Consider the following 27,990-nt stretch of genomic DNA (forward strand, 5'->3'; position numbering starts at 1 on the left):
GGGTGTAGTAAAGGAGGACATGCAGAAGATTAATGTTTCAGAAGAGGATGTTAGAATAGATCAACTGTGGTGACCCCTAAAGGGAGCGGTCGGAAGAATCTGGTGATTCCTGGGAAGCTGCAGCATGTCAATAAAAAGACTTGTAAATGAATAGCTTAACTGTTTATTAAAGGTATCACTGTAATGGTTTATTGCAGGCATCTCACATGCAACTGGTGAGGTTTTCTTTAAATGAAAGCTCAATGAAAAGTGAATGAAGGTGACATTTGGCAGCAGGTTTAAAATGTCTTTATCACTTTTAAAGAATCCAAGAACAGCTACAGCAGAAGCAGTTATGGTGGTGGACGTGCAGATTTGTATTCATCACTCACACATTTGTTTACACATTTAATTCAGCTGACCTTACAGCATGACTGGAAACTATCCAAAGATATATATCATAAAAAGCATTAAATCTTATCTCGAGACGGACGTGAAATTTTATGTACTCGAGAAGAACACAGACTCCACCACAGCTACCAGGTTAATTTGTGACTACTCTGATTACGTTTGAGGCGGGTCTTCAGGGCTAGAAGGTCAATGTAGAGGATCTGATTGAGGACAGCTGACGCACAAAGCAGTCCACCGTGAAGAGCTCCAGCCATGCCATTGCAAAATACGTCCTGACCTGAACACACACAGAAACATCAGGAAATCATTGCACTCAGAGTTTGCATATACTCAAAGAACTAGTTTGTAGTTGCCCATATGGAAAAGATATATATAAATCTTATAAAGTTTGTATCTGTCTTGTGTGAAACTTGTATGAAAAGCATACAAGAGTGAAAACAGATATAAGATCCCTTGAAAAATTATATAATGAAACTTGTATGTTTTGGATACTTACTAAAACAATGTATGAAAGTAATGGGAAAGTGGCCACTTTCATGAGTAAATCATATAAGTTTTTACTATTTCTTTTCCATATGGGTGAGTTTGTAGAGTAAGATTGTTGGGGCCATTTTTGTTAAATTCTTGGGAATCATACTTTTTTAGCCATTATTGTTATAGTAAGAATATACTTAAGCTAGTTTGCTTTTTAAATCTGTAATTACATTTTTAATTTTGGAAAAATTTTCATTACTGTGGTAACTTTTGGAACCTCCCATTAATTAAGAGCTTAAGAGAACACTGTGGGGTGCGGTGGAAATCTATTTTGTTTATCAAAGGTCCAGTAAGACGACAGGAGGGTTTTAAACGGCCTTTTTTTAACCACTTTTTGAACTTGTGGAATTATATTAAATAATTATATATATTAAAAGTGTAATTATAATAAACTTTCATTTACATCTAAGTTGTAAGAAATTATTTGGTTGAATTTTGGTTCATATTTATATAAGAAATAAACAACATATGTTTTTCAAAGAATCAAGGAAGTGCATTCAGAAACAAACTACCGGTTACCACCCATGGCCTTTTCTTGGAGTATTTTTCTTTTGTTTCTTAAAAGGCTGTGACAAAGATGAATTATTGTCACTGTGTGAGTGAGAATCTTAGTAAGTGTAGATATGGCTGGGGGAATGAGAATCACCTGTTAAATAGAGACCGCTGATGGGAGTCTGTGGTCGTGTCTTAGCAATCACTTCTGGCTTGAAGCGCTCCAGGTTGTGTTCAGCTCCATACATCTCACCTCTTGGAGCACCCAAATAGTGGACGTTTGTTAGAGGGGTTGCAGCATCTACCATTACTACCTGAAAAACATACACGTGTAAATTAATAGAGGATTTATCAATAGAGTTTGGGACTGTGAAATTTCAACTAGTTGTTGTACAAGTTGAGCGGATAATGAAATATACAGAGATGTTAGTGTTGCTTTTTGACAGTTAAATTGTGGACATTAAAAAAACTCAGAGCAGTTCTGTTGTAAAACGACAAAAGCATACATATGACAAGTGATGGAAGCCGGAACATTTTTGGACTTTCCAGCTTGAAAGGGATGACAATGAGCTGAGAACATGGAGCTAACAATGACAAAGTCTTTTTTTTTCTTTAAATTTCTTCAAAGCATAGATGAGAATTCTCCCATGAGGGGTTAGATGTCACAGGGTTCAAATTCAAGCCTTTTCAGTGATTTTCAGCACCTCTACAAGTCCATTTTTAACCCTAAACAGTTAAAAAAAAAAAAAACTAACCCTGACTAAAAAGCAACTTTTGAACAGAAAACTGTTGAGTAATGCACGTTAGCTTAGTTTGCAAACAGATTAAGTTAATTGCATAATTTGACTAAATGTGATAAATCAAATTTAGATCATTAATGAATCAATCAGAATACATTGTCTGTGCAGACCATGAACACATTCACAAGTATCTACACACACCTTGTCTCGCAGATGAGGGAAGATGGTTAGTGCCCATTCCAGCAGCTCTTGGGCCATACTGTTCTTCAGATCCACGTAGTCCTGTCCCCGTTTCCCAAGCTTGGTCCCCTCCCATTCCTCAAACCATTCATAGCGTGCCATGGTTAACAAAGTCATACAGGACTTACCTGTGAAGAGATAGGAAGAAGAATAAAGGGTACTGTACTACTGTCAAACAGTCAGAGTGGTGCATCAAAGATGCACAGGTGAATTTTGTCCATGCAAATGTGCATTACCTGGATGTCTGATGCTGGCTGTTGGATCTTTAGCAGACGGAAAAGTGATAAACATCATGGGAATGTTTCCCAAAACCTGCTCTCTGCTTAGAGATGAATACTGCTCCATGCTTCTCACACAATGTTTTGTACAAAGACACAAAAGAAAATTTGTTAATTCAATCCATTAAATGTTAAATACACTGCAATGGTGATAAGATAGGGTTGAATTATTATTATTATTATTATTATTATTATTATTATTATTATTATTATAAAACACATAAACATGGAAATATTTAGATGGAACACTAGAATGACAAAAAAGTATAGACCCAGATACAATTTTTGACTAGATTTTAGAAGAAATCGGATATGTCTGTGAAGGTTCTCAGTCATCCAGGTCATCGTAGTCAAAGGAGCTTGCAAAGAAAAGCGTCTGGACTTACAGCATACACCACATTGTTATGTTTGTGTTTTGGCGTTTTGTCTTTCGGGTGAACCAGTTTCTGTCTGAGCGTGTTGCTGGGTCTGAAACAATGTGGTGTATGCTGTACAGTGCAGCGAGGAATGCCCAGACCTCTACATTGGAGAGACCAAACAGCCACTTCACAAGCGCATGGCACAACACAGAAGAGCCACCTCCACAGGACAAGACTCAGCAGTCCATCTGCATCTTAAGGATAAAGGACACTCTTTCGAGGATGCCAATGTTCACATTTTGGACAGAGAGGACAGATGGTTTGAAAGAGGAGTGAAAGAAGCCATCTATGTCCACTGTGAGCGACCATCTTTGAACAGAGGCGGGGGTTTACGACACCAACTCTCTGCCATCTATAATCCAGTTTTGAGATCCCTTCCCAGACGCCTTAACGCCCACTCACATCCTGGGCCATCTGACCTCAGGAATTCGCATGATAAGGTGGGGCCAGGTTTCACAATGAACACACCCGAAACTCTGGCTGATTGGGACCCACACCCAGTTTCACACCTTGGCTCAGGCGATTAGAGGATCATCAGGGGGTCCTTTTGTCCCTCTGTGGGGGGTTACTCCCACTAGGTTTATATCTGGGACTCTCCACCATTTGACCTTAGAACTGAAGAAGCTTCTCGGATGAGAGGTGAAACGTCTTCAAGCAACTTAAAGAAGTCCAGACGCTTTTCTTTGCGAGCTCCTTTGACAAGAAATCAGATAGAAGTTACAAGTAGAAATAAAGATAAACTACAAAGAGATGAAGGAATGAAAGAAGAGAGGAAAACCTACAGTGAGTCCAAGTCATTGTCGTTATACATCCAGAAGTTATTGGAAACAATGCCTAGCTCCTCTTTGGTTCCATCCAGACCAACAAAGACCAAAAAGGAACCCATGCCATGATGTACCATACTCAACAATGACTGGATCTCTATACAACAGAAAACATATAGAATCTTTAGAGGGCAAAAGACACTTCAGGAAATGCATGACACTCATATCAAATTAAAATCAAAAACAAGTGCAACACATCGACTGTTACCTGGTTTTTCTTGTATATTGTGAGGTAGAAACTTCTGGAAGGTGTTGAAGATTCCAGCATTTGAAATTACAGCAGGGGCAAGAACCTCTATCTCTTCTTGTCCTTTAAGAACCACCACACCTGAAAGATACAAAGTGTTATCCTGATATTATTACTTGGTGGAGATATCGTTTTTGGACATTGGATCACACTTGCTCCTGTTTCTCAGATAATGTAGAGTTGCTTTGGAAAAACAGTAAATCCAAACTTCAGATAACCTGAGACATTAATTTCAAGACAAAGAAATTTCTCAATAAAGTTATCCAGTCTAAAACCATCATGACATTACAAATTTACTACCAATGACCTAATATCTAAGGTGACTAAAATTCTACCAGCAAAACATTTGCCACTAATTGCCACCTCATTTTACTATCTGTAACCACTAAGTAAACAGAGATAACTGCCTTACTTTTAATAATCTGGTCTGACAAATAAGTTTGTCTCACTGGTTGTTGCGGTTTTGTGCAGTAGGATTAAGAATGTGTTGTTCTGAAGAGCTCAGTGAATTAGAGCATGGTACTGTAATGGGATGCCAAGCCATTTCATGAAATTTCTTTCCTCCTAGATATTCCACAATCAACTGTACTTGGGATTTTTGCAAAGTGGAGGAGTTTTGGAACTACAGTAACTAAGCTATGAAGTGACCATATAAATTGCAGAATATGGTCACTGAGATGTATAATAATGCATAAAACTCTGCTGAATTAGTCACTGCAAAGTTCTTCTGGCATTACAATCAACTCAGAAACTGTGCTTCAGGAGCTTCATGGCTTGAGTTTCCATAGGTGAGCTGCTGTGGGTTTAATGTGTAGATATCCCAGTACTTTTGCCCATATAGCATATACTGACAGGTTGACATTTAATATTGCAAAAGATCTGCTGTAGTTTGCAACAGAAAACATTCAGCAAACTTAGTATACTTTGAGTACATTGTGCAGTCATACAAGTTAGTAATTCAAGCTGTGTCCATTTGGACACTCGGCTAGACCCACAACAAGCCATCAGACTGTCCTCAAAGAATTTGTCAAGAAATTAAACATGAAATATGAAGTTATTTTCTCTCCCCCTGTCCCACTCACCATACGCCTTCCCCTGTTCGTTGACAAGGATGCGTTGCACTGGAGCCCTGACTAGGACTGCACCACCTGCTTGCTGAATGACTGGGATGATGTGAAAGGCAAATTCACTTGCGCCCCCGCGTGGATAGTATGCACCACGCTTGTAGTGGTGAAGGAGGAGGGCATTAATGAGAAAGCTGGAGTCTTTAGGAGGGACGCCTTCAAGAGAAGAAGATGAAACAGAACCATGAAGACAATGTACCGTCTGATCTGAGTGGCAATATGCCTTTGTGTGTGTCCAGCACCATAGAACAGGTATGCAGAAAGTGCCTGCAAGTCCTTGCTCTGTGTGAGGTGGGATATTAATTCTGAATGGCTGGTTGTTGCAAGACGAAACACTGAAGATATCCAATGTAATAGGCCAGTCCGGATGAGAAAGTTAACCAACCAGTACGGAACGATCTTCAACATGGCAATAAGTGGCGTCCTCTGTGAACCAAGCTGTAAGAGAGCACACAGTCATATTTATTAATGAGAGCCCTATCTACGCTTTACTTATCTGGCACCATTTATAATACAAGTGCAGTTCAACGGTTTTACTGTTAAGGTGCCAAAATCTATTGAGCAATTCTTCCAAGTTCATCTGGGAAGAGCAGAACTGGTCATCTGATAACAGATTGCTATACTGATTGTATTTCTGGAACTGGATCAGTTAATTGGTGATTTTTGGCTTCTAATAAGTATCCACTATTTTAAGCTACAACCCATTCTGTTTAGCTGATTCATCACATTGTTGGACATGTATACAGTTGCATGTGTGTAAACAAGTAAGTACTGCAAACAAAATAGAGCTCAATGGAAAAAACTCATGCTGGATTTTTGTATTGATATGGACAGGGTAAGTTGTTAGGAACTGAATGAAACAGATAAAACAGAAAAATAGTAGTTTGAATTAGATTTCCTAGAGTCTCTTGTTCCTTTTTTGAGAAGTACATATCCAGTGGACAAGCAAGCATTTGATCCTCCTTGAAGCGGTGCCTGTAAAACAAGGTGATAGTCTTGATATCACAAGGAAAGCTAAAATTCCTGCTGCAAGATGTTTGAGGGTTTTTTTATTTTTTGCTTATGCCTTACATTTTAATATACTAGTCCATTGCATAATCCCTGCACCCTTCTTTTTGAGGCATCCACTTCCTTATGATTACCCTTGCTTCTGTCCCTTTTTACCTTCATCAGTCTCATTAATTCATCAATGGCTTCTTCTTCTCCTGGAAACTGATTCTTCAGGCTGACTGCCATTTCAGTCTTCCCTGCATGGACATGGTACTCCCTGAGAATGATGGGAGATTGGAAGATTTATGATGAAAGTGAGGAAAGATGTGGCACTAAAGGTGGGAAATCCAGTTTGTTTCATTTGCAATAGAAAGTTGGCAAAAAAGTTAACGAAAGTCAGGGATACTGAAACAAGTAACAAAATCTGATCTACCTGCGCTGGTCATGCTGACCTAGGATCACTGTATCAAAGTGCTGCTCCAGCCTTGCAAACTGCAGCTGTCCCTCTGTGATCTGATCCAAAGCAACCTTCAACAAGCTGTTCTCATGAAGCTGACCCAGGTAATGGATACCTGGTGGTAACATAATGGGTTTAAATTCACTTGTGCATTTTTTCAAAAATGTAAACAAACAAAAAAGAAAGAAAGCACAAGCAGTGCACTGTAAAAAAAGTCAGTAAAATATACATCAAAACACCGTCAAATTCCAACGGTAATGGAGCGTAAAACCAAAAACTTCCTTTTACTGTATTAAATAGATTGAATAACCGTTAATTGTGAGACTGGATAAAACTTTGTTTTTTACTGTAATAAAATGTTGAAATTATAAATATTTTCTGTGAAAACAAATAAATATGCATACATTTTACAATTACATATTGTAATGTTGAAAATGTCTGAAAAACTTAGATTTTACGGTATTATTTGAGTAAAACTACATCTTTTGGGGTTGTGCACATTGGAATTCACAGTATAAAGCTGTAGATTTTTAAGCAAACAAAAACATTCATTTTTACAGAAGCAAGATGTTAAAAAATAGGGTCCACCGTAATAAAACAACCAGTACATACCATTAACAAAAAAAAAAAAAAAAAAAAAAAAAAGAAGCAAATATCAGCAGTGAAAGACAATAAAACTGATAGTATTTTTTTATTTTAAAATTCAGATACTGATATACAGATTAAAAGTTAGGCCTGCAGTATATCATTGTTAACCTTCTGATAAAAAAATCAACAGCAAAAGAAGATGTTAAAAATAAAGTTCATGGTTGTGAATAAAATTGATTTCAATAATCTTTTTTAATTATTATTTTAAAACAACTATATGTTGTTGTGTTTCACGCCATATTATCAGACCACCTTAAGTGGGTCCACCTTAAATTTTGAGTTTGTGTGATCGCTGTTGATTGGTAGCTAAACTGCTGGTAAACTGTGTACAGACGTTTTACGTTCGAATTGCAGAGAAAAAAAATCTGGTAGCAACATTGTGCAGTATGAGCGAACCATTTCACCAAAAAAAGGGGAAGCAAGGTAAGACGTGGCTGCAGCGGTCTGCAGACGTGACTTCTGATCAAATTCGAACCTCCTCCTAAAGAAACAAAGAGCGACGTTACATTGCGGGATGACGTCACCTGAAAATGACCAATAGCGCGGCGCGCTGCTGAGCTGTGTGCCAACCGCTCTTTTTTTTCATGCAGGAGACTCAAGTTGGCTTCACTAACGGACACAGTTTTGAACTCGTATATTAGCGCCATTTATTGCTGCTTGGACCACAGCATCTTCGGAATTTGTAGACATCCTGGCAGCTTACAATTAGTTCGAGGTGAGGTGAGTACATGCAACTTCAAGTTATCTCTGTTATAAAAATCCACCAGCCCAGCGTTTATAGATAATTTTAGCAGTTCGTTTTTTATGAGTGAGGTTGTGAATTTAGTTAGCATTTGTGAGTTGAGTTAGCATTACTGTTGCGAGGGAAGCATTGCTCTGGATTAGTTTCTGTATATGGCGTGCTTAATTCGCTAGGGAGGAATTACCAAAGTACTTGGAGTTATGTTAATGTGTAATTTCTGTGGTAAGGTAGTTCAGTCATCAAGGGGCTACGTGCTTCATTGTAAACTGCATCGGAATGAGCCACGTAGTTTCTTTCGGTGTATTGAAGCAGGCTGCAAGCAGACATACACCAGGTATGGCGCGTTTAAGGCTCATTTTTACCGAAGACACTGCCCCCACCCATGTCACTGGTGTGGTGGTGGTTTCTTCGTTTACATGTGCAATGGCGATGTGTGAACGTCAGTGTCAGAACTCTAAAGAGTTAATAGCTCATCTGAAGAGCCATATTGTGGAAGGACACGTGGTCACTTGTCCAGTAAGAGGATGCACAAATACCTTTAGAGTTAAATCATCTTTTGCTGCTCACATGTCACGTAAACACAGAGTTTTCAGACAGCAGCATTAGTGATTTATATAGAGAGTCTGCATGTCAATCATCATCTGTTCCAACCACATCAGATGACTTTGTACCCTTGATTTCCGAGCCTGCTGCACAGTCTATTACAGATGAAGATAATATGGAAATGCCCCCTGAATTCTGTGATCTTTTTCTGAGAAACGTTTCACTATTCTACTTAAAATTGCAGGGTCAGTTTCTACTGCCTGCTTCAACCATACAGAACATTGTGGAGGAAATGCAGAACATGCATGAGTTGGGACAGACATACAGTTTGGGTAAACTTGCATCACTGTTAAAAGATGACACATCATTATCAGAGGAGGACATCAACAAAGTCTGCGAGTCTGTCAAAAGCTATGATCTTTTTTCTGCATGTCATACCGGGCCATTGAGGACAGTGCACTCCAGAGCTCAGATCTTTAAAAAAGCCTTCAACTATGTGGAACCAAAGAAAATATTTTTAGGGAGAGATGAAAACAGAAAAGATAGGTTTGCCTATTATGTGCCTTTAAGAGAGACTTTGAGATGTCTGCTAGAGTCTGATCTGTGGCAGAAATCAGAAGAGCCCTCTACTGAGCCTCCTGTTGATGTTCTGTGTGACTTAAGTGATAGTAAGCTGTTTAAATCAAATGATTTTTTTTGGTCAAAACCCATCATGTCTCAAGCTAGTACTCTACCAGGATGCCTTTGAAGTCGCTAACCCTTTAGGCTCTGCAAGGACAAAACACAAGGTATTAGCTGTATATGCATCAGTGGCAAACTTGCCACTTCATGTACACTCAGACACAGATCACATGTCTCTTGTCTTACTGTGCAGGGAGAAAGATTTTAAAGAGTTTGGTCATGCTAATGTGTTCTCTGAATTACTGGCAGACTTGAAAGAATTGGAGGACAGTGGGATTGTTGCATCAGATGAAACTAGAGTCAAAGGAACTTTGTTTTGCATTGCTGGTGATAATCTGGGTTCTCACTGTATTGGTGGCTTCACTGAAAACTTTAGTTCTTCAAAGTACTTCTGCAGGTACTGCCTGATAATGAAATCTGAATTTCAGGGTGCTGACCCAAATCTGTGTGGACCAGAACGTACCAAAGAGAACTACAACTCTGCTGTTGATCGCCTCCAGATTGACAATACACCAGACGTCGAAGGAGTGAAGTTCAGGTCAGTGTTCAATTCACTGAAATACTTCAACGTTTGTATGCCAGGCTTGCCACCATGTCTAGGTCATGATATCTTTGAGGGAGTTTTGGCTTATGATGTGGCACTGTATCTGAAATACTTCATAAAGAAAAAAGCATGGTTCACTTACTCCACTCTGAACCGACGCATCAAACAGTTTAGTTACCATGCCTCTGATGCTTCTACAAAGCCATCTGAGGTCAGTCCTCAAGCAGCTAAACTCTCAGGACAGGCTATACAGAACTGGAACTTCCTCCGACTGCTGCCTCTCATAGTTGGTGACACAGTGACAGACCCCACAGATGATGTGTGGAACTTAACTCTGCAGCTGAAAGATATTGTAGACATGGTGTGTGCTCAGAAAATTTCAGTGGCTCAGGTAGCATATCTTGATATTCTTATTCAAGAATATTTAGAGTCAAGAAAAGCTCTGTTCCCAGAATGCAACCTGAGACCAAAACACCATTTTCTACGCCATTACCCAGCACTGATTCTGAAATTTGGCCCACTGATAAGATTATGGACAATGCGCTTTGAAAGTAAGCACAGTTATTTCAAGAGGTGTGCCAGAAATCTGAAAAATTTCGAAAAACCTCTGCCATACACTCTCTGAAAGACATCAGATGTTTCAAGCCTATCTTGCAGCAGGGTCATTGTGTCAGTCTGTCTTGAAGGTCAAAGATGGTTCTCCATTTTACTCAGTGCTGTACAGTAAAGCCATTCAAGAAGCAGTTCAAATGTTTGACTTTACTGAAACCAATACAAAGGTCACAGTAGAAATGATGTACAAGGGAACACAGTACAAGAAAGGACACTTCCTTGTCACAGGGGGCTCTGACTCTGTTGAGTTTGGTGAAGTAGTTCTCATTTTGATTAAGAATGACAGTGTTTATTTTCTGGTGTCGGTGCATGTGACAGAATACCATTCTCAGTATCATCTGCACTCAGTGAGAAAGGAAAAAGAAAAGATGCAGTGTGTGAACATCATTGACTTAATTGATTTCTATCCATTAACATCTTACATGAAGTATGGGTACCAAATGGTTCCATTGAAACACAGTGTGCTGTCACAATAATGGTGCTGTTAGTTTGGTACTTACGTAACACTGTATAAAAGTGTAGTATCAAGCAAGATCAGCTTCATGTTTTAAGACCAAAGGTACCAACTTGGTGTAAATTGACCTTTATTCACATTCTTTTATCAGACATCTCGGAAATGGGGGACAGCATAAGGAGTTCCATTACTAAGGTGCTGCCGGACCTGTCTGCCTCAATCCTTGAAATTGTAGTGGAGGCACTACAATCATTAGGAGTGGAGACATCTGAGGACTTGCAGTTCATCAGTGAGACTGATCTGAACACTGTCCTGAGACCAGTTCAGGCAAGAAAACTGCTGGCTGCCTGGAAACAAACCAGTAAGTATTATGATTTCATTGCACAATAGCCATGAAGGGCTTTCTGTTTTTTCTATTATGCTTTGGCCAAGGTCCAAAAAGTACAATTAATCTATTGTTTGTGATATTGTTTTACAGCACCAAATATGGAAATTTCAAGCCAGGCCAGCATATCGTCTCCATCTTCTTGCTCCTCATTTTCTGCCTCCCCCTCACCCAGTCCAATATATTCTCTAGACTGGGTAGATAACTTTAGAATTCCAAGTGAAGATTTTCCAGAAGACTTGATCCAGTGTCTTCAGAGAGAGAAAAGACCAAAGCCTCGATTGCGGAGGGAGATGATCCGCATCATTGTGAAGGAGATGATGAAAGCCTGTGCCTCTCCAAGTAGAAGAGCCTCAACTGAAATTGCAAAAAAACTGGTTGCGTTGTATCCCAAGTCACTGCAGGATGTCATAGAGGGGGATGTGGTAGGACAGGGGTACCACTCTTTGGTAAAACAGATTCAGGCACGAATTGAAAATGTGAAGAGGTCTACTTCACCAGTGTTACAGAAGCGCAAACAGGGAGGATCAGATGACACCGATGAAGTGACACCTGAAAAGCGAGCATCTGTTCAAGACACATATGGCTGCATAAAGTGGGACATGAAGTTTTTGCCAGTCAGTGAAACACTGGAAACCCAGCAGGAGAAGAAGGAACGTATGAAGATTCTCAGTGAACAGACAAGCTTCAGTCATGAAGAAGTAAAAACTCTAATGAAATGCACCTACTACTCTCAGCGCAAAGCAATAAACAGCGGAGCAGACATGCAAACCCTCAAAGAAGAGTGGCCTTTTTTGTTTCAGGCGATTGGAATGACAGTCCATTTTGAAGAACTTACTGGGGTACCGCTGAAAGAGACTTTCCTCACCAGTCTGGAAAAGAAGGGAAAACGGGTTCTGGACTTTCTGAAAACCACTTGTGCAGACAAGAGCAAGCGTGTCTTGGAGGCTGTCATAAAGCTTCGAATGCAGAGGGGACAGCTGAAGGGCTGCTCAGAAGACGTGAAAGATATGATGCTCCTCCTCCTCTCCTATTTTGATGAAAAAGAGGAGACCCTCTTCCACTATGTTGATGAAACATGTCTGGCAAAAGAAGTCCAAGTGGAAAGCCTGCCTGTGACACCATGTGTCATTGTTTGTGGTGAGTTGAAAATTAGTACAGTGTGCACAGAACCTAAGCTAATGCAAGGATACGCTATATTAAATGTCTGCACTTTCACTATTTTAAGACACATTTGAATGGTAAAGGGGGTTTTACAGTTAATTCTTTTACACTTGTATTTCATTCCAAGGATCCTCCTGCTTTGCATCGAGACTGTTCATGCTCAGCATTGACCACAAAGTTGTAAATGACCAAATAACTGACTTCATCTCTGCAATCTGTCTGATGATTGGTAGCTACTACTGCCTGAACATCCACTATCCCCTGGAACTTGGCTCCACACTTGAATTTCTTCAGAGGTAATTCTTTTACTTTTCCCTTGCCTTTCCCTTTTTCTTTTTTTTATTTTCTTCATTGTATAGTGTTTTATTATGGATTATTGTGTTTATCAAGGTGTTTCTTCAACATTAACCCAGAGAAGGGAACAAAAGTTGAAAAAACTAAGAAGAAGACACTGCATGTGAACCCAAGAGTACTCACCCTCATCGCCGATCTCTCTGATCACGAGTGGCGAGAGACCGTTTAGAGACATTTTGAACAGATCGGTACAGTCAGCTTAACTGTACCTTGACTGGGAACTACTGTGTTGTTTATGTTTTCAGTTATCCCAGCTGATATTGAGTATTGTGCTCTTACCTGATTTCTGTTATCACAGGCATGCTTTTCAGAGGTTTTGACCATATATCTTTAAACAATCCCTCTAACTAGGAATTGTTACTGAGAACTCTACTTTTGAGGTTTCAGAGATGTTCTATATTCTATACAACAGAGTTTAAACTATTTGAATTTTGTATTGCCCTAATTAGCAAACAAGTTAAGTGTTGCACTGAACTGTTAACATTGAAATTTAAACAGCACTGTCTGTTACACACATTACTTGACTTTAACTGTTATTATAGCATTTTGTAGCTGTACGTTTCTGCAAAAGTGATGTCACAAGCTTATGTGCTTGTTCAAATTCATGTTTTCCTGACAATGGTTAATATACATTTGTTAGTTGACTTTAAGTGTAGAGCTTAAGCAGTTTTGGCTTTTTTCTTTTCATAATGCCAGGACAAGCTTTAGATGCTTGTTTTGCCTTTATTTGTTTAAAGCAATATATTTGACTAGCAGCAAGTGTGTGGAGGTCAAAATATGTTCAAGACAATAAAAATGTCAGTGGAGGACATCTGAAATTTTGTTGCAGTGGTTTTCTGATGCATGTGTTTTTAAGGTTTAAGGGTGGTGGCACAGCTAAGACCCAAGAGTCTCTTTCAAGGTTAGTAAAGTAAACAGATTCAACAAGATATTTTACACATTTCTTTGTTGTCTGTCTCTAAATCTAATTTTGTCTTTATTATGATTAAAAAGGTTTGTTTTGTTCCTGCCCTTTTCAGACAATGAATTTGAGCAGAAACCATAAGGATACTCAAAGGACCTGTGACTCTCAGGAAATGGTGAGATTTCAGGTCATAATCTTTTTTCTCCATTAAATTCATTTTCCTTTTTCCCTTTACAATGTTGCTGTTTTGTTTTTGTAAACAGCATCAAATGAGAGAGACAGATGGAACAGTTTCAAGACAATGGCAGGAAAAACATGCTGAAGATTGAAACAAACCTTGGCTGGAAATATTTGGTATGTGTTTTACCGTAAATCAAATTGTTGAAAAACATTCAGCTACACTGTAACACAGGGAAACTTGATTTGCACTTATTTTGTTACTTTAATTTCTTGTCTCATTATTTTTGTCAGTTATTATTGTTTATGGTGTATGCCCTTCTTGTTTTCTTTCTGAATGCAGAAGGTATCTAGCCAGTCCACAATGAAAGCTTCGTTGCACCCCATGAGTCTTCTGGCAGAAATGATGGCGCCTGTATTCTTTGGTTTCCCTAAACATCACACCCTGCCTGTTTATACGAGGCTCTTCAATTAAGTCTGCACCCAAAGATTCAATGAGAGGTAAGCAGTGGTATTATTCAAGTTTTGCTAAAGAAAGATGGACAGGAGACACTAATTTTAATCAGCCGAGCTCAGGTTCATGTCCAGGTGAGCAGTTTCATACGCTATAAAATGTAGATTGAATGATAGGTCTCATCACCATGCATTCAGCCATTAACTTCAAGTTCTATGATAAATCAATAGGAAACTTAAATACGTTTTCCAACAAATTATGATTGTGATTAGGGCTGCGTTGTCTGTGTATCACTTTTACAAAAGTAGATTTAAAGGATAACTATTGCCAAAATGCAAACTGGGCTGTTTTTTTTTTTTTTTTTTTTTTTCCCTGTATCGATTTTGATGCGCTCAAATTTATGCCCCGGCCCCCTAGTATTCCCATTCACTGGCTATTGACCACAAAACAAAATCACGGTCAATCTCAAAAACGTAATTATGCTTTTAGATATGTTTGTCTCGTTTACAGTTAAAAAAAAAAAAACAGCCCATGTTGCATTTTGACAATAGCTATCCTTTAAGAACTGTATATTTTACACTTAAGAAATCATTTATCATTAGATCTGTTTTTGGCAGCACGTTTTGTTCATTTCTGTGCATTTTGCTCAAGCACTGATCAAACTTTGTCCATTTTTTTGCTGCAGAGGGGATCCTGCCAGTCCAAAGTGAACTCCTGATGGACATTGAAGTACTCCTGCAGAGCTTGTATCTTCGACACCATGCGCATTAGAAACTCCACCGAGTCCTTTCCTTCACCAAGGCAGGACCCAGTGACTCATTACTGTTGATAGGTCAGGGGCAGGTAATATTTTGTTTCATGTTTATTCATTCCTCCATGGATTACCAGCCATATATATGGACACATGCTGTATTCTCAAGATCTATGCTGTTTTGTAGGAATAGAGAAAATGATATGTTTAGTCTGTTTTCAAATGGTATGTCAAATTTTCTCATTGTTTCAGTAATATTCTCTACCTTGGTTGTATATGAGCATCTTTAGATTTTTCTATATTTAGCAGTTGCAAATGTAAAATGTACGGTAAACCATTTATGTTCCTCATATTGTACTGTATTTTTAGCGGTAAAATACCGGCAGCTGTGGTTGCCAGGAATTTACCGTAAAATGTATCTGGTCAAAATAAAATGCTGTAATTTGTTATACAATTTCACTGTGTTTTTTACTGTCAAAGGTTTTAATAAGATTTAACATATTTCTGTTATTTTTACAGTTATTTACAATAGTAGGGTCTATCCTATTACTGTTAAATTAACAACAAATTACTGTAAATATTATTATATAACTTTTTTTTTTTACTGCAAATATCCGTAAAAAGCTATGGAAAGTTGCATTTTTTACATTAAATTGCTGTATAATTGACAAATATATTTGTTTTCTATCATGATTTTGGTAAAATAATACGTTGTCTACCTTAGAAATTAGGGTTACAAAACCAGTATACCGTATTGTCTTTTACAGATTCCACATTTTTTACACGGTATATTCCTGGCAACCACAGCTGCCGGTATTTTACCGTAAATTTGACTTTTTTTTTTTTTTTACAGTGTGAAACCAAATTAATCTCTCACATTTAGGTGAACCAGTTTTTAAGGGTTTCTTAAGAATTTCACGATAAAGGAATCAAGTAACTGTGCAGTCATAAAATGGATAGTACTGCATAATGGGTTACATCACCCATACACAGTGTTGGGGAGTAACTTAATACATGTACCGCCGTTACGTATTTAAAATACAAAATATGAGTAACTGTATTCTGTTACAGTTAACGTTTAAAAAGGTGGTATTCAGAATACAGTTACTTTGTTGAAATAAATGGATTACACGGCGGTATTTTCCTGTTTCATATTGTCGCGGGTCAGGACTGTTTGGGTTTTGTTTGACAGCTATGTTCTGTTGTTCCAGGGGCAGTGTTACAGTTGCCATGGTTACAGGATGACACGCTCTCTCTGCAACTGTGTGTTTCCTGGGTGAGAGAGCGCCTTTTTGTTGTTGTTGTTGTTGTTGTTGTGCTAAGCCAGTGGTTCCCAAACTTTTTTTTGCTGGGCCCCCCTTGTTTTACAAGAAAAATGTTCGCGCCCCCCCCCCTTCTCGCGCGCGCGCACGCACAAACACATCCTCCAACCACACACACCCATATTTAGCTCCATTTCGGTTTATTTCACACCTCAAACATTTCGTAAACAATTAAGCAAATACAAGTAATCTGCAAAAAATTACAGGTAGTAATAAAATAAACTACTAACTCTTTTACGCTACGTCCACACCTACATGGATATTTTTGAAAACGCAGCTGTTTCGTCCACACGTAAACGGCGTTTCGAATCACCGAAAACGGAGATTTTTTTAAACTCATTTTTTGCGTTTACGTGTGGACGAGGAATACAGAGTTGGTCACTTAATGTCAAAGGTATGTGCCTTTCTCACGTCACGCTGTATGCACGTTATTTTTTTTACATGAGATAAATTGCAGAATAACAGATAGAGACAAACGACTGTTAATCTGACTATCTGCAGGTTTTACACGCTTACATACAGACGGCATGTTACTGTCCCTTCATTTAGAAAGGCAGAGGCCTCACGTGTAATTATTTTACATGTAGTTTTTTTTTTCATGTGTAATAATATTCAACATTGCTATCAATACATTTTTCAAAAAATGCCTCTCTGTGCAAAATGGGTTTAAAAACATAAACAACTGTAGGATCCTGTTTGTCCGCGATTTGAACAGCCCAGCGCTGCTGACACAGGGAAAACCAATTCTGCAGGGGAGACCTACCTTGGCACTTGTGCAGGTGAAACCAAAGGGCAGATATGCTTCACCATATTTTCTAGTCTTTGGCTTAGAATGAAGTTGGTTTGGAAACATATTCAGCGATGCTTCATCTCCTGCTTTGTGTTTCTGTGGGCACCCTGTGCTAGCAGTGTCTAAGCGTTTTGTTTTTTTCTCCCCCCTTTTCATTCTGCGCCCCCCCCTGCAATGGCTCTGCGCGCCCCCCCGGGGGCGGGCCCCACACTTTGGGAAGGTCTGTGCTAAGCCATGCCGAGCAGTTGGGTTATCGGCCGTGCGTTTCTGTTGGAAAATGAACGGCTGTGCTCCCTGGCAACTCGGGGAAGCAAGACTAAATGACACCTCTGTCTCCTCCTTGTCTGAGCTAGCCACAACATGTATAATACACAGAGGTATTTTCCTGTTTCATATGTTGGGCTACACCCTCTCTATTTTTGGTAATTCCACGCCAGTGGAAACCCCCAAAAAACACGCATTAAGAGGCTCTAATGCCTTTGTCTCAATCTTGTGTCTCATAATGATGTGAAGAAATATTTTTAAAAATGATTTAATATGAAGGCAATAGGCAGAACGCTACCCTAAAGAATGTAGCCTCAGTGTAGTCCGTGCTGCAGGGACTGCCATACCTGTTATTTGTCTGTGAGCCCGAGGAGGGAGAAAAATGAGAGTGGAAAAGTATGAGCTGTCACCGAGAAACAGGAGATGGAAGCATGTAAATATAATAATAACCACTGCAGCCAAGAAGAGTGCCTGACGAGCCTAGTTGTAAGTACGCTATTAAGACTCGACTGTACCCGTGTTCATGTTTTCTCCGAAACAATAAGTTCCGTTGGAGCAGTCTTTCAACGCCTCTCGCCGTCTCTCACCTCTCTCTGTCTCTCGCAAGCAAACTTGACCCAGACAACAAAGTAAAGCTATTTTTCGGCTACGAGCCCGACACGGAACCCGACGTATTAGCCAGAGGTCCCTTTACTACGGTTCGGAGCTGTGGACCTTAAGTAACAGTAATAAATCACATTCATGTAGTTGTAAAAAGCATGACAATATATTAAGTAATCCAAAGTATTCAGAATACGTTACTCTCATTGAGTAACGTAACGGAATACGTTACAAAATACATTTAGGGGCATGTATTCTGTAATCTGTAATGGAATACATTTTAAAAGTAACCTTTCCCAACACTGCCCATACATTAAATAAACATGTTTAATCTACTTGGACTGAATTATGTGTCATGAATGTTTAAAGCAATTAAATATATTTTGACTAGTGCTGTCAGCGATAATCTCGTTAAAATGACGTTAACTCCATAACCATTAAAGCGGGGGCTGCACAGCGTTAACACATGTAGAATGTTTAGCTTATTTTAGAGTTTAGAAATGTGTTAACCTAGAATGTAGAACTATTGTAGAGACACTGCCCTTAATATAATAAAGGCCTCACTGTGTCGTGAACTTAGGAGTAGATTGTAGGAGACCCCTCCCCTACTTGAACTGTGAAAGTAAAACAGAGAGGAGTTAATGCTGAGTGGAATTTCCCCAGAGGATGTTTGGGTGGGGGTCTCAACATTTGTAACTGGATAACTGTGGTCTGGAAGGGAGATGGGTTTTATGACCTCTAGGGAGTCACCTAAACCCACAGTGTTTTAACTGTCACGCACACACATCCACACGCACACTCACTCATGTGCACACACATACACACAGGTATGCGTACACAGTCACACACGAGCACTCACATAGACACGCGGGAACGCGCACATGTAGGCATTCATGTGCTCGTGCACATAGACACAGACACAGAGTTTGCAGCACACCGTGGGGGGTTTTATGATAGGGTCGCCCCTACAAAACTGTATTTCACAGACAAAGGAGTGTAGATTTTGCAGAGGGGCACTGGCCTGGCAAGTCTTCCCTTCTAGAAGATGCATGCTTAAATGAGGGTAAATGAAGATGAGTAAAGATGAATAAAGATGAATAAAGGTTTTGTGAAAATGACTACTGAGTCCGGTGCCATCTCTGGATGCTCGAGGAATAAAAAGAACCGGGGTAAAACTGATTACGCAACACACATTAACAAGCTAACTGTGCTAACGCGTTGACGCAGTGCAGCTCCATGCACGGGGCGATCCGCGTTAACTAGCTAACGGAGATTTGCAGCATTAATGCAGTTATGGCATTAATGTCATTTTAACCAGATTAACGCTGACAGCACTAGTTTTGACATTTTTGGTCTCTATAACAAGATGAATTCTCAAATTGGGATCTCTATTATTATTTATTTCCATTCATTCACAACATGTAACAAGTTTCAGATAAATAATATTAAATTATGTAAACATCCCTGTGTGCATAATATACTTGGAAATTGTCAGGGTCCTGGGTGTGACCCAGTGTTTTGTGTGTTTGTAATCTATCCCAGTATTTATTGTTGTCTGTGTGTAGAAAAGCCTGTGTTAGTGTGAACTACATTACCCAGCAGCCTCTGGGCAGTGATGGGATTCATGGGACTTCTGAGCTAGATGGTCTTCGTTTGTTCCTGGGCTAACGATTGAGGAGAGAGCTGCTTGGAAGGGAAGCAAATAGCCCATCCTGTATTTGTTGGGAATGGTGTGCGTCACATAAACGTGAGTTAATGTTCCATGCTTAAGATGGTTACACTGCTACTTGTGTGTATTGGTTTTAGTTACCTTTAGTATATGTGCTAGTTAGTGTTAGCTATGGCAGCCCAGTTATTTGATTGTTTTGGGCTTGTTACAGCTTTGTTTGTTCCCTCTGTCAATTTATGTGAATTTGTATACTGTAATATCACTGTATTATGTAGTGGCTAAGTAGGGGCTGTTTACTAAGTGCATCAGTGTAAATAGGTCATCTCTTGTGTTGGAGTGCCCTCTTGTGGCGCCTTTTGGGTAGTGCCTTAGTAAACCTGAACCCTGTAAGAAGTGGTATCAGACTGATTTGTAGTGGAGGAATTTGTTGCCAGTTTTCTTAATCTTTAATCTGTATTCATGTTGTAATGCATACCCTGTTCTTAATCATAGAAACCACACCATATCACCTCTCCACATCCTCCTACTGTATGCCATACCTCCCTGTACCATCCATCTGACCGCCAATAAACTCCACCTGTGGTAATCTAATCCCTGGATGTCAGCCTCTCCTTCTGACCGAGGATAGTTACTATTGCAGCACCACCCAGCATTAAACTGACGTACACCATTCTGTACTAATCCCTGAACGATTACCGGCCAGTTGCACTGACCTCGGTAGTAATGAAGGTGTTTGAGAGGCTGCTGAAGAACATCATCTCCTCCTCCATCCCAGACACCACAGATCCGCTGCAGTTCGCCTACAGATCCAACAGATCCACAGAGGATGCCATCGCCCACGTCCTACACACCACTCTCAGCCACGTGGACAAGAAACAGGGTAACTATGTGCGAATGCTGTTTGTTGATTACAGTTCAGCGTTTAACACAATAGTGCCCTGCAGACTGTTCACAAAGCTCAGGGATCTGGGACTTAACAGCCGTCTGTGTGCATGGGTGTTGGACTTCCTCACTGGCAGAACTCAGGTGGTGAGGGTGGGCAGGTGCTTCTCCAACAGCATCACCATCAACACAGGAGCATCTCAGGGATGTGTCCTCTCGCCACTGCTCTACTCCCTCTACACTTCAGACTGTGTGGCCACCCATGGCTCCAACACCATTGTGAAGTTTGCTGACGACACAGTGGTGTTGGGTGCCATCTCCAACAACGATGAGGCGGCCTACATGGATGAAGTGAAGAATCTGGCATTGTGGTGCCAGGACAACCACCTCCAGCTGAACGTCAGCAAGACCAAGGAGCTGGTGGTGGACTTCAGAAGGGGTCAGCACAGAGACTACAAGCCCATCATCATCAATGGAGCTCCAGTGGAGAGGGTGCAGTCCTTCAAGTATCTTGGTGTCCACATCTCCTCAGACCTGACATGGGCTGCCCACATTCAGGTCCAGACCAAAAAGGCTAGGCAGCGCCTGTATCACCTACGACAACTGAAGAAGTTCAGGGTCTCTCCAAAGATCCTCAGGATTTTCTATACAGGCGCTGTGGAGAGCATCCTCACACAGAACATGACATCGTGGTTTGGGAACAGCTGTGTGAAGGACCAAAAAGCTCTCCAGAGAGTGATCCGTACAGCAGAACGCTGCTGCAGGATTGCTCTCCCCCCGCTTCAGGACACCTACACCAGGAGATGCCGGACTAGAGCAGCGCAGATACTGAAGGACCCGTCCCATCCTGGCAACAAACTGTTCCAACTTCTGCAATCTGGTAGAAGGTTCCGCATCTTCCGGGCAAGGACAGAGAGACTCAAGAGGAGCTTCTATCCCCAAGCCATCCGTGCCCTAAACACACACACCCGCCCTCTCACATCATCTATAATTGACTGAGTCAGGACTCTTCCAGACACTAAACCAAGGAACAATGTACATTTCAATTCCTTTAATTTTAAATATGTTTATATTGTCTATCCTGTAAAATAGTCAGATGTCTATTCATATTAATGTACAGAATTCACCTGCTTGCTGCTACTACTGCACATTCACCCAGTGTAAAAACACCCAGCACGCCCCTGCGGGCGGTTTATCCTTCAAGCTCGGGTCCTCTACCAGAGGCCTGGGAGCTTGAGGGTCCTGCGCAGTATCTTAGCTGTTCCCAGGACTGCGCTCTTCTGGACAGAGATCTCCGATGTTGTTCCCGGGATCTGCTGGAGCCACTCGCCTAGCTTGGGAGTCACCGCACCTAGTGCTCCGATTACCACGGGGACCACCGTTACCTTCACCCTCCACATCCTCTCGAGCTCTTCTCTGAGCCCTTGGTATTTCTCCAGCTTCTCGTGTTCCTTCTTCCTGATATTGCTGTCATTGGGAACCGCTACATCGATCACTACGGCCGTCTTCTTCTGTTTGTCTACCACCACTATGTCCGGTTGGTTAGCCACCACCATTTTGTCCGTCTGTATCTGGAAGTCCCACAGGATCTTAGCTCGGTCATTCTCCACCACCCTTGGGGGCATCTCCCATTTTGACCTCGGGACTTCTAGGTTATACTCGGCACAGATGTTCCTGTACACTATGCCGGCCACTTGGTTATGGCGTTCCATGTATGCCTTGCCTGCTAGCATCTTGCACCCTGCTGTTATGTGCTGGATTGTCTCTGGGGCATCTTTACACAGCCTGCACCTGGGGTCTTGCCTGGTGTGATAGACCCCAGCCTCTATGGATCTTGTACTCAGAGCTTGTTCTTGTGCTGCCATGATTAGTGCCTCTGTGCTGTCTTTCAGTCCAGCTTTGTCCAGCCACTGGTAGGATTTCTGGATATCAGCCACCTCCTCTATCTGCCGGTGGTACATACCGTGCAGGGGCCTGTCCTTCCATGATGGTTCCTCGTCTCCCTCCTCTTTCTTGGGTTTCTGCTGCCTGAGGTATTCACTGAGCACTCGGTCAGTTGGGGCCATCTTCCCAATGTATTCTTGGATGTTCCTTGTCTCATCCTGGACTGTGGTGCTGACACTCACCAGTCCCCGGCCCCCTTCCTTCCGCTTAGCGTACAGCCTCAGGGTGCTGGACTTGGGGTGAAACCCTCCATGCATGGTCAGGAGCTTTCTTGTCTTTATGTCAGTGGCTTCTATCTCCTCCTTTGGCCAGCCTATTACCCCAGCAGGGTACCTGATCACGGGCAGGGCGTATGTGTTGATGGCCCGGATCTTGTTCTTACCATTCAGCTGACTCCTCAGGACTTGCCTGACCCTCTGCAGGTACTTGGTGGTTGCAGCCTTTCTAGCGGCCTCTTCATGGTTCCCATTTGCCTGCGGGATCCCCAGGTACTTGTAACTGTCCTCTATGTCTGCAATGTTGCCTTCTGGTAGTTCAATCCCCTCAGTTCTGACTACCTTCCCTCTCTTTGTTACCATCCGACTACACTTCTCCAGTCCGAACGACATTCCAATGTCATTGCTGTATAGCCTGGTAGTGTGGATCAGTGAATCGATGTCTCGTTCACTCTTGGCATACAGCTTGATGTCATCCATGTACAGGAGGTGGCTGACAACTGCTCCGTTCCGTAGTCGGTATCCGTAGCCAGTCTTGTTAATGATCTCACTGAGGGGGTTCAGGCCTATGCAGAACAGCAGTGGGGACAGAGCATCTCCTTGGTAGATCCCGCACTTGATGGTAACTTGTGCTATGGGCTTGGAGTTGGCCTCTAGTGTTGTACGCCACATCCCCATTGAGTTCCTGATGAAGGCTCTTAGGGTCCCATTGATCTTGTACAATTCTAGGCATTCCAGTATCCAGCTGTGGGGCATTGAGTCATAGGCCTTCTTGTAATCAATCCAGGCAGTGCACAGGTTGGTCAGTCTGGTCTTGCAGTCTCGGCTGATTGTTCTGTCTACCAGTAGCTGGTGTTTTGCACCTCTGGTATTCTTGCCAATTCCTTTCTGTGTCCCGCTCATGTATTGACCCATGTGCCTGTTCATCTTAGCCGATATGATGCCTGACAGGAGCTTCCATGTAGTACTGAGGCAGGTTATTGGTCGGTAGTTGGAGGGGACCGGTCCCTTCTTGGGGTCCTTGGGGATCAGGACCGTCCGGCCTTCAGTTAGCCATTCCGGGTGTCTCTCGTTAACTAGCAGCTGGTTCATTTGTGCTGCCAGACGCTCGTGGAGTGCAGTCAGCTTCTTCAGCCAGTAGGCGTGAACCATGTCGGGCCCTGGTGCTGTCCAACTCTTCATACTGGAGACCCTTTCTTGGATATCTGCCACTGTGATGGTTACTGGACCCTGTTCAGGGAGGTCGCTGTGGTCTGCCCTCAGATCCACTAGCCACTGAGCATTGCCGTTATGGGTTGCATCCTTCTCCCATATGCTCTTCCAGTATTGCTCCGTCTCCAGCCTTGGTGGTGCTGTCCTCTTATTGTTCCCTTGCCACTGAGAGTACACCTTTGCTGGTTCTGTGGAGAACAGCTGGTTTATTCTCCTGCCTTCTATCTCTCTGGTGTACCTCCTCAAGCGGCTGGCCAAGGCTGTGAGTCTTTGCTTGGCAGTTTCCAAGGCCTCAGGTATGGACAGCTTGCTGTATTTCTTAGGCACCTTATTTGTCGCACCTTTCTGCAACTCTGTTAGTTGGCTAACCTCCCTCCGTGCTACTTTGATCTTGCCCTCTAGCCTCCTTCTCCATGGAGGGTACTGCCCCTTGTGGCTGTTCAACTTGTAGCCAAGCATCTCACTGATCACTGCTGCCGTACTGTAGATCAGCTTGTTAGTGTCGGTAATCGTGGTTGTAGGTATTGCCCGTAGTGCTGCATTAACATCATCTAGCAGACCTTCTGAGGGTACTTCACGTAATCTTGGTAACCGGCTACGGGGGATCCAGGTTTCAAGCTTGGCCATGATCCTATTTTTCAGGTCAGTTCCTCTCGCACTCAACGATCCTTCTCCTATCGCACTTGGGGCTATGTACCCAATCTCGGGTGGGGGTGATGATATCTCCCCCCTGACCTGGCGTCCTGACTCCTCCTTGCCGTAGCATTTGTGTTGTACCTCGTCAATCTCTAGCTGTGAGAGCAGTCCCTTCTTTCGAATGTTGGAACACTGAGCTACTAGTTGTTTCGCCGTCATTGTGGATGTTGGGTATCGAAGAATCCATAGGTCCCTCATCCTATTCATGTAGCCCCTTCCGCCGGGGTTACTTGCGTAGTAGCATTCCAACAACGCCCTGTTTTCGTCCCTTGCCCACCGATGCCTTCTTGTTCCAGTAGCCCACTTTTCGTCAGGGTGCCCTGGTTCCTCAACACCTGACGCGGACCTTGTTGATCCGGGCGACGTCCGAGCCGGCATGCCTTCATATTTATCTGTCTCGCTCATGTCTGCGGTAGGCTTGCTTAGCATAGGGGGTCTAGCCTTAGGACCCTTACTGGATACAGACGCCCCAGGCAGGAATCGAACTTGCGATCCTCTGTTCCAAAGGCGTGTAGTTTAACCACTACGCTATCCAGCTGCTTATATATATATATATATATATATAATGTTCTTCCTCTACACCCCCCCCCCCCCCCCCCCCCACCCCCCCCCCAATTTTTGCACATGTCGAGGAGCGTGTCAGGCTACATTTCACTGTGTGTTATACTTGTATAACTATGCATGTGACAAATAAAGAACCTTGAACCTTGTACGCTGTGCCTCCCTTATGTTTGGTCTCTGTGCTTCTCAGTTGCTCTGTCTCCCCTGTCAGTTGTATCCCCTAGTCAAGTCCGCATCTCATTGTTACATTTCCTCTTTTACTTTGAAGGTCTGTGTCCTACATGAATGTATTGAATTTCACTTCTTGTCATGTCTGATTTCTCAAAGCTGTGCTCTCCTCCTGTGTCTCATTCCCCTCATTATTCCCCAGTGTATTTAAGCCCTGTGTTTCGCTGTGTCAGTGTTGCTTTTTCCCCTCATGGCTGTGTTTCTCTGTGTGTTTCCCGGCGAGTTTAGTTTATTCTTTCTCAGTTTAGTTTAGTTTTGTGTTGTATGCCTTTTCGTTTGCCTGCAATAAAGCTGTGGTTTTTGAGTTCATCCTTCATATCTGAGATTGCATTTTGGGTCTAACTCCTGCCTGCACACAGCCGAATGTTGACAGAAATATTCACCACTGACAAGTTCATGCCATAAACCCTGTTCTTGAAAAACATCCTATTAATGGTAATGTACTTAACTGAATAACAATCCTCATGGTTCTGATAGTAAATAAAATTTAATTTTTATAATCATTTTAAATTTGGATTTAAAAAAAATATATAAATGAATGTGAAATTTGACCATAGCTAATTTTAAGATGTGTTGAACTCAACAAGAGAGCATATGAGATTAGGCTTAAAACTCCAGCTATAAATTTGAGCATTTTAGCAGTTTGTCTTGTTGGTTTTTGTTAGGTGCGGCTGTGTGCAGACAGGAAAAGGACCCAAGGTGCAGACTCCAGAGACAGATGTAAACTCAAAAACCGTTTTAATGTTAAACTCAAATATAACATAACTGGAAACGATCAAAAAAATAAACTAATACCGGAGGACAGACAAAACACACAGCAAAGAAAACGGTAGATCGCGACACAGAGAAACACTGGGCTTAAATACACAGAGGGAGCAATCAGGAAATGAGTAACAGGAGGGAAACACAGCTGGGGCAAATCAGAACTGACGAGACCAAAGAAGCGTAAAGTGAACACACTGAGAAAAGACGGAGACCTTCAAAGTAAAACAGGAAACACATAACACAGACTGAACAAAGACACAGACTCACATGCAGGCACTACAGAGGGAACAGAGACGTGGGAACAGGGCAGACACAAACACTGACTGAACACGGGGATATAGGAACTTAAGATACACATAGATGCGAACTAGACAAGGGGATGCAGGTGATAGGGGACACAGAGCAACTAAAGAAGACAGAGACATAAGCCATAAGACAGAACTCAAAGAAACCAAAAACTAGACAGTATAAATAATATCGTAAACTCAAAAACCCTGGGTCAACGACCCAGGCATCCTAACAGTTTTAAAGATATATTGTTGTGAGTTTTATTTTGTGGACTGGTGTGTGTTTCCTTCAGCAGCTTACCCACATCAAACTCAAATCCTTTATTTTGGAAGGTGTGTGTGCACCCTCCTGCTTGGTCATGCTGCTCCAGAACTACAACCTTCTTCCCAGCTTTGGACAAAAGTGCTGCTGCCGTCAAACCTCCTATGCCACTGCCAATCACCACTGCGTCCAGATCAGCAGGAACACGGTCCACACGAAATCCTGTGGGGGAAACATTTCAAATCAGCCTGATGGAGGATTGTGAGGGTTTCTAGACACACGAGACAGAAACAGAGGTTTCTGATGGCAATGCAACCTCCACAGAAAGATCCACTTCAGATGTTTGTATAGCTAGATCTAGAAAAACAAATAGGGGTTGACACAAAATTTCAATTTACATGTAAATATTAAATTCTTTATGAATAACAGCTATGAAGTTGTGTGTATTAAATTATTTATTTTCTATTCTAAAAATACATTTTCTTCAGAAGCTAAAAAATGACAAGAAAATGTAAGAAAACACTGGTGATTTGAGCTGTGGTAACTAAACGAAAAGCTTAATGTTTAGTGTAATTAACACTACAGCTGAGGTCAAAGGGAATGGCATTGTACTTGAGCTGTGGTAACGCACAAATTTCCTCGTCGTGGGATCAACAAAGTCTTATCTTAAATTTGCAGGTGTTGCTCATAAACCAAAATACTGACAAACTGATCCATTGACTATCAACATTAATAGGAAAATTAGTACTTCTTCTCAGTTTTAAGGATTTATTATGACTAGCACAAGTAAGAAGTCTTGATTAGCAGAGTTTTACAAATTCCTCATTCCTTAAATAAAAACTGAGTAAAAACTAAGCATCAAGTAGTCACCAAATTGAGCACTGCTCCCATGCATACATTACCTCTCTTCAGCCTGGCATCCCTGAGTTTGCTGTCAGCGACAAGGGGTCCGGGTGGTCTCAGGCACGACTCACTAAATACCTTGTAGCGTTGCCCCACTATCAAAAAGAAAATGACAATAACCGCCAGCAGCACGCAGCTGAATAGACCAAGCAGCCACCACCACATACTAGCTGAAGGGAGCTTTGCACCTTCTACACTGACAACAGGAGAGAGATCAGAGGTAAGAACGAAGCAGTGAGGAG

The 27,990-nt window shown here is 41.7% G+C and overlaps 2 protein-coding genes and 1 long non-coding RNA gene across 3 annotated transcripts; 2 read left to right on the forward strand and 1 right to left on the reverse strand.

The window, feature by feature from the left end:
• Positions 1 to 303: 303 nt before the first annotated feature.
• LOC308410930 (all-trans-retinol 13,14-reductase-like) lies at positions 304 to 27,913 on the reverse strand (the record flags this gene model as incomplete). The annotated part of the gene is made up of 12 exons (XM_080904598.1): positions 304 to 667; positions 1,571 to 1,730; positions 2,358 to 2,524; positions 2,633 to 2,742; positions 3,876 to 4,014; positions 4,126 to 4,245; positions 5,247 to 5,444; positions 5,531 to 5,726; positions 6,453 to 6,555; positions 6,712 to 6,850; positions 26,885 to 27,067; positions 27,748 to 27,913. 12 exons carry the CDS (start codon positions 27,911 to 27,913, stop codon positions 516 to 518), a joined length of 1,833 nt encoding a protein of 610 aa, XP_080760724.1. The 3' UTR covers positions 304 to 515.
• Positions 7,995 to 11,222, forward strand: LOC308410931. The gene is made up of 3 exons (XR_013974308.1): positions 7,995 to 8,103; positions 9,778 to 9,887; positions 11,111 to 11,222. It is a non-coding gene; the product is annotated as an uncharacterized lncRNA (long non-coding RNA).
• On the forward strand, positions 11,638 to 15,633 carry LOC308411348 (uncharacterized protein; the record flags this gene model as incomplete). The annotated part of the gene is made up of 6 exons (XM_080905232.1): positions 11,638 to 12,484; positions 12,636 to 12,804; positions 13,719 to 13,763; positions 13,882 to 13,941; positions 14,287 to 14,444; positions 15,083 to 15,633. 4 exons carry the CDS (start codon positions 11,638 to 11,640, stop codon positions 13,886 to 13,888), a joined length of 1,068 nt encoding a protein of 355 aa, XP_080761358.1. The 3' UTR covers positions 13,889 to 13,941; positions 14,287 to 14,444; positions 15,083 to 15,633.
• Positions 27,914 to 27,990: the final 77 nt, after the last annotated feature.

The sequence above is a fragment of the Rhamphochromis sp. 'chilingali' genome (assembly GCF_963969265.1).
Source record: "Rhamphochromis sp. 'chilingali' genome assembly, chromosome: 15".
In the NCBI taxonomy this organism is placed as follows: domain Eukaryota; kingdom Metazoa; phylum Chordata; class Actinopteri; order Cichliformes; family Cichlidae; genus Rhamphochromis; species Rhamphochromis sp. 'chilingali'.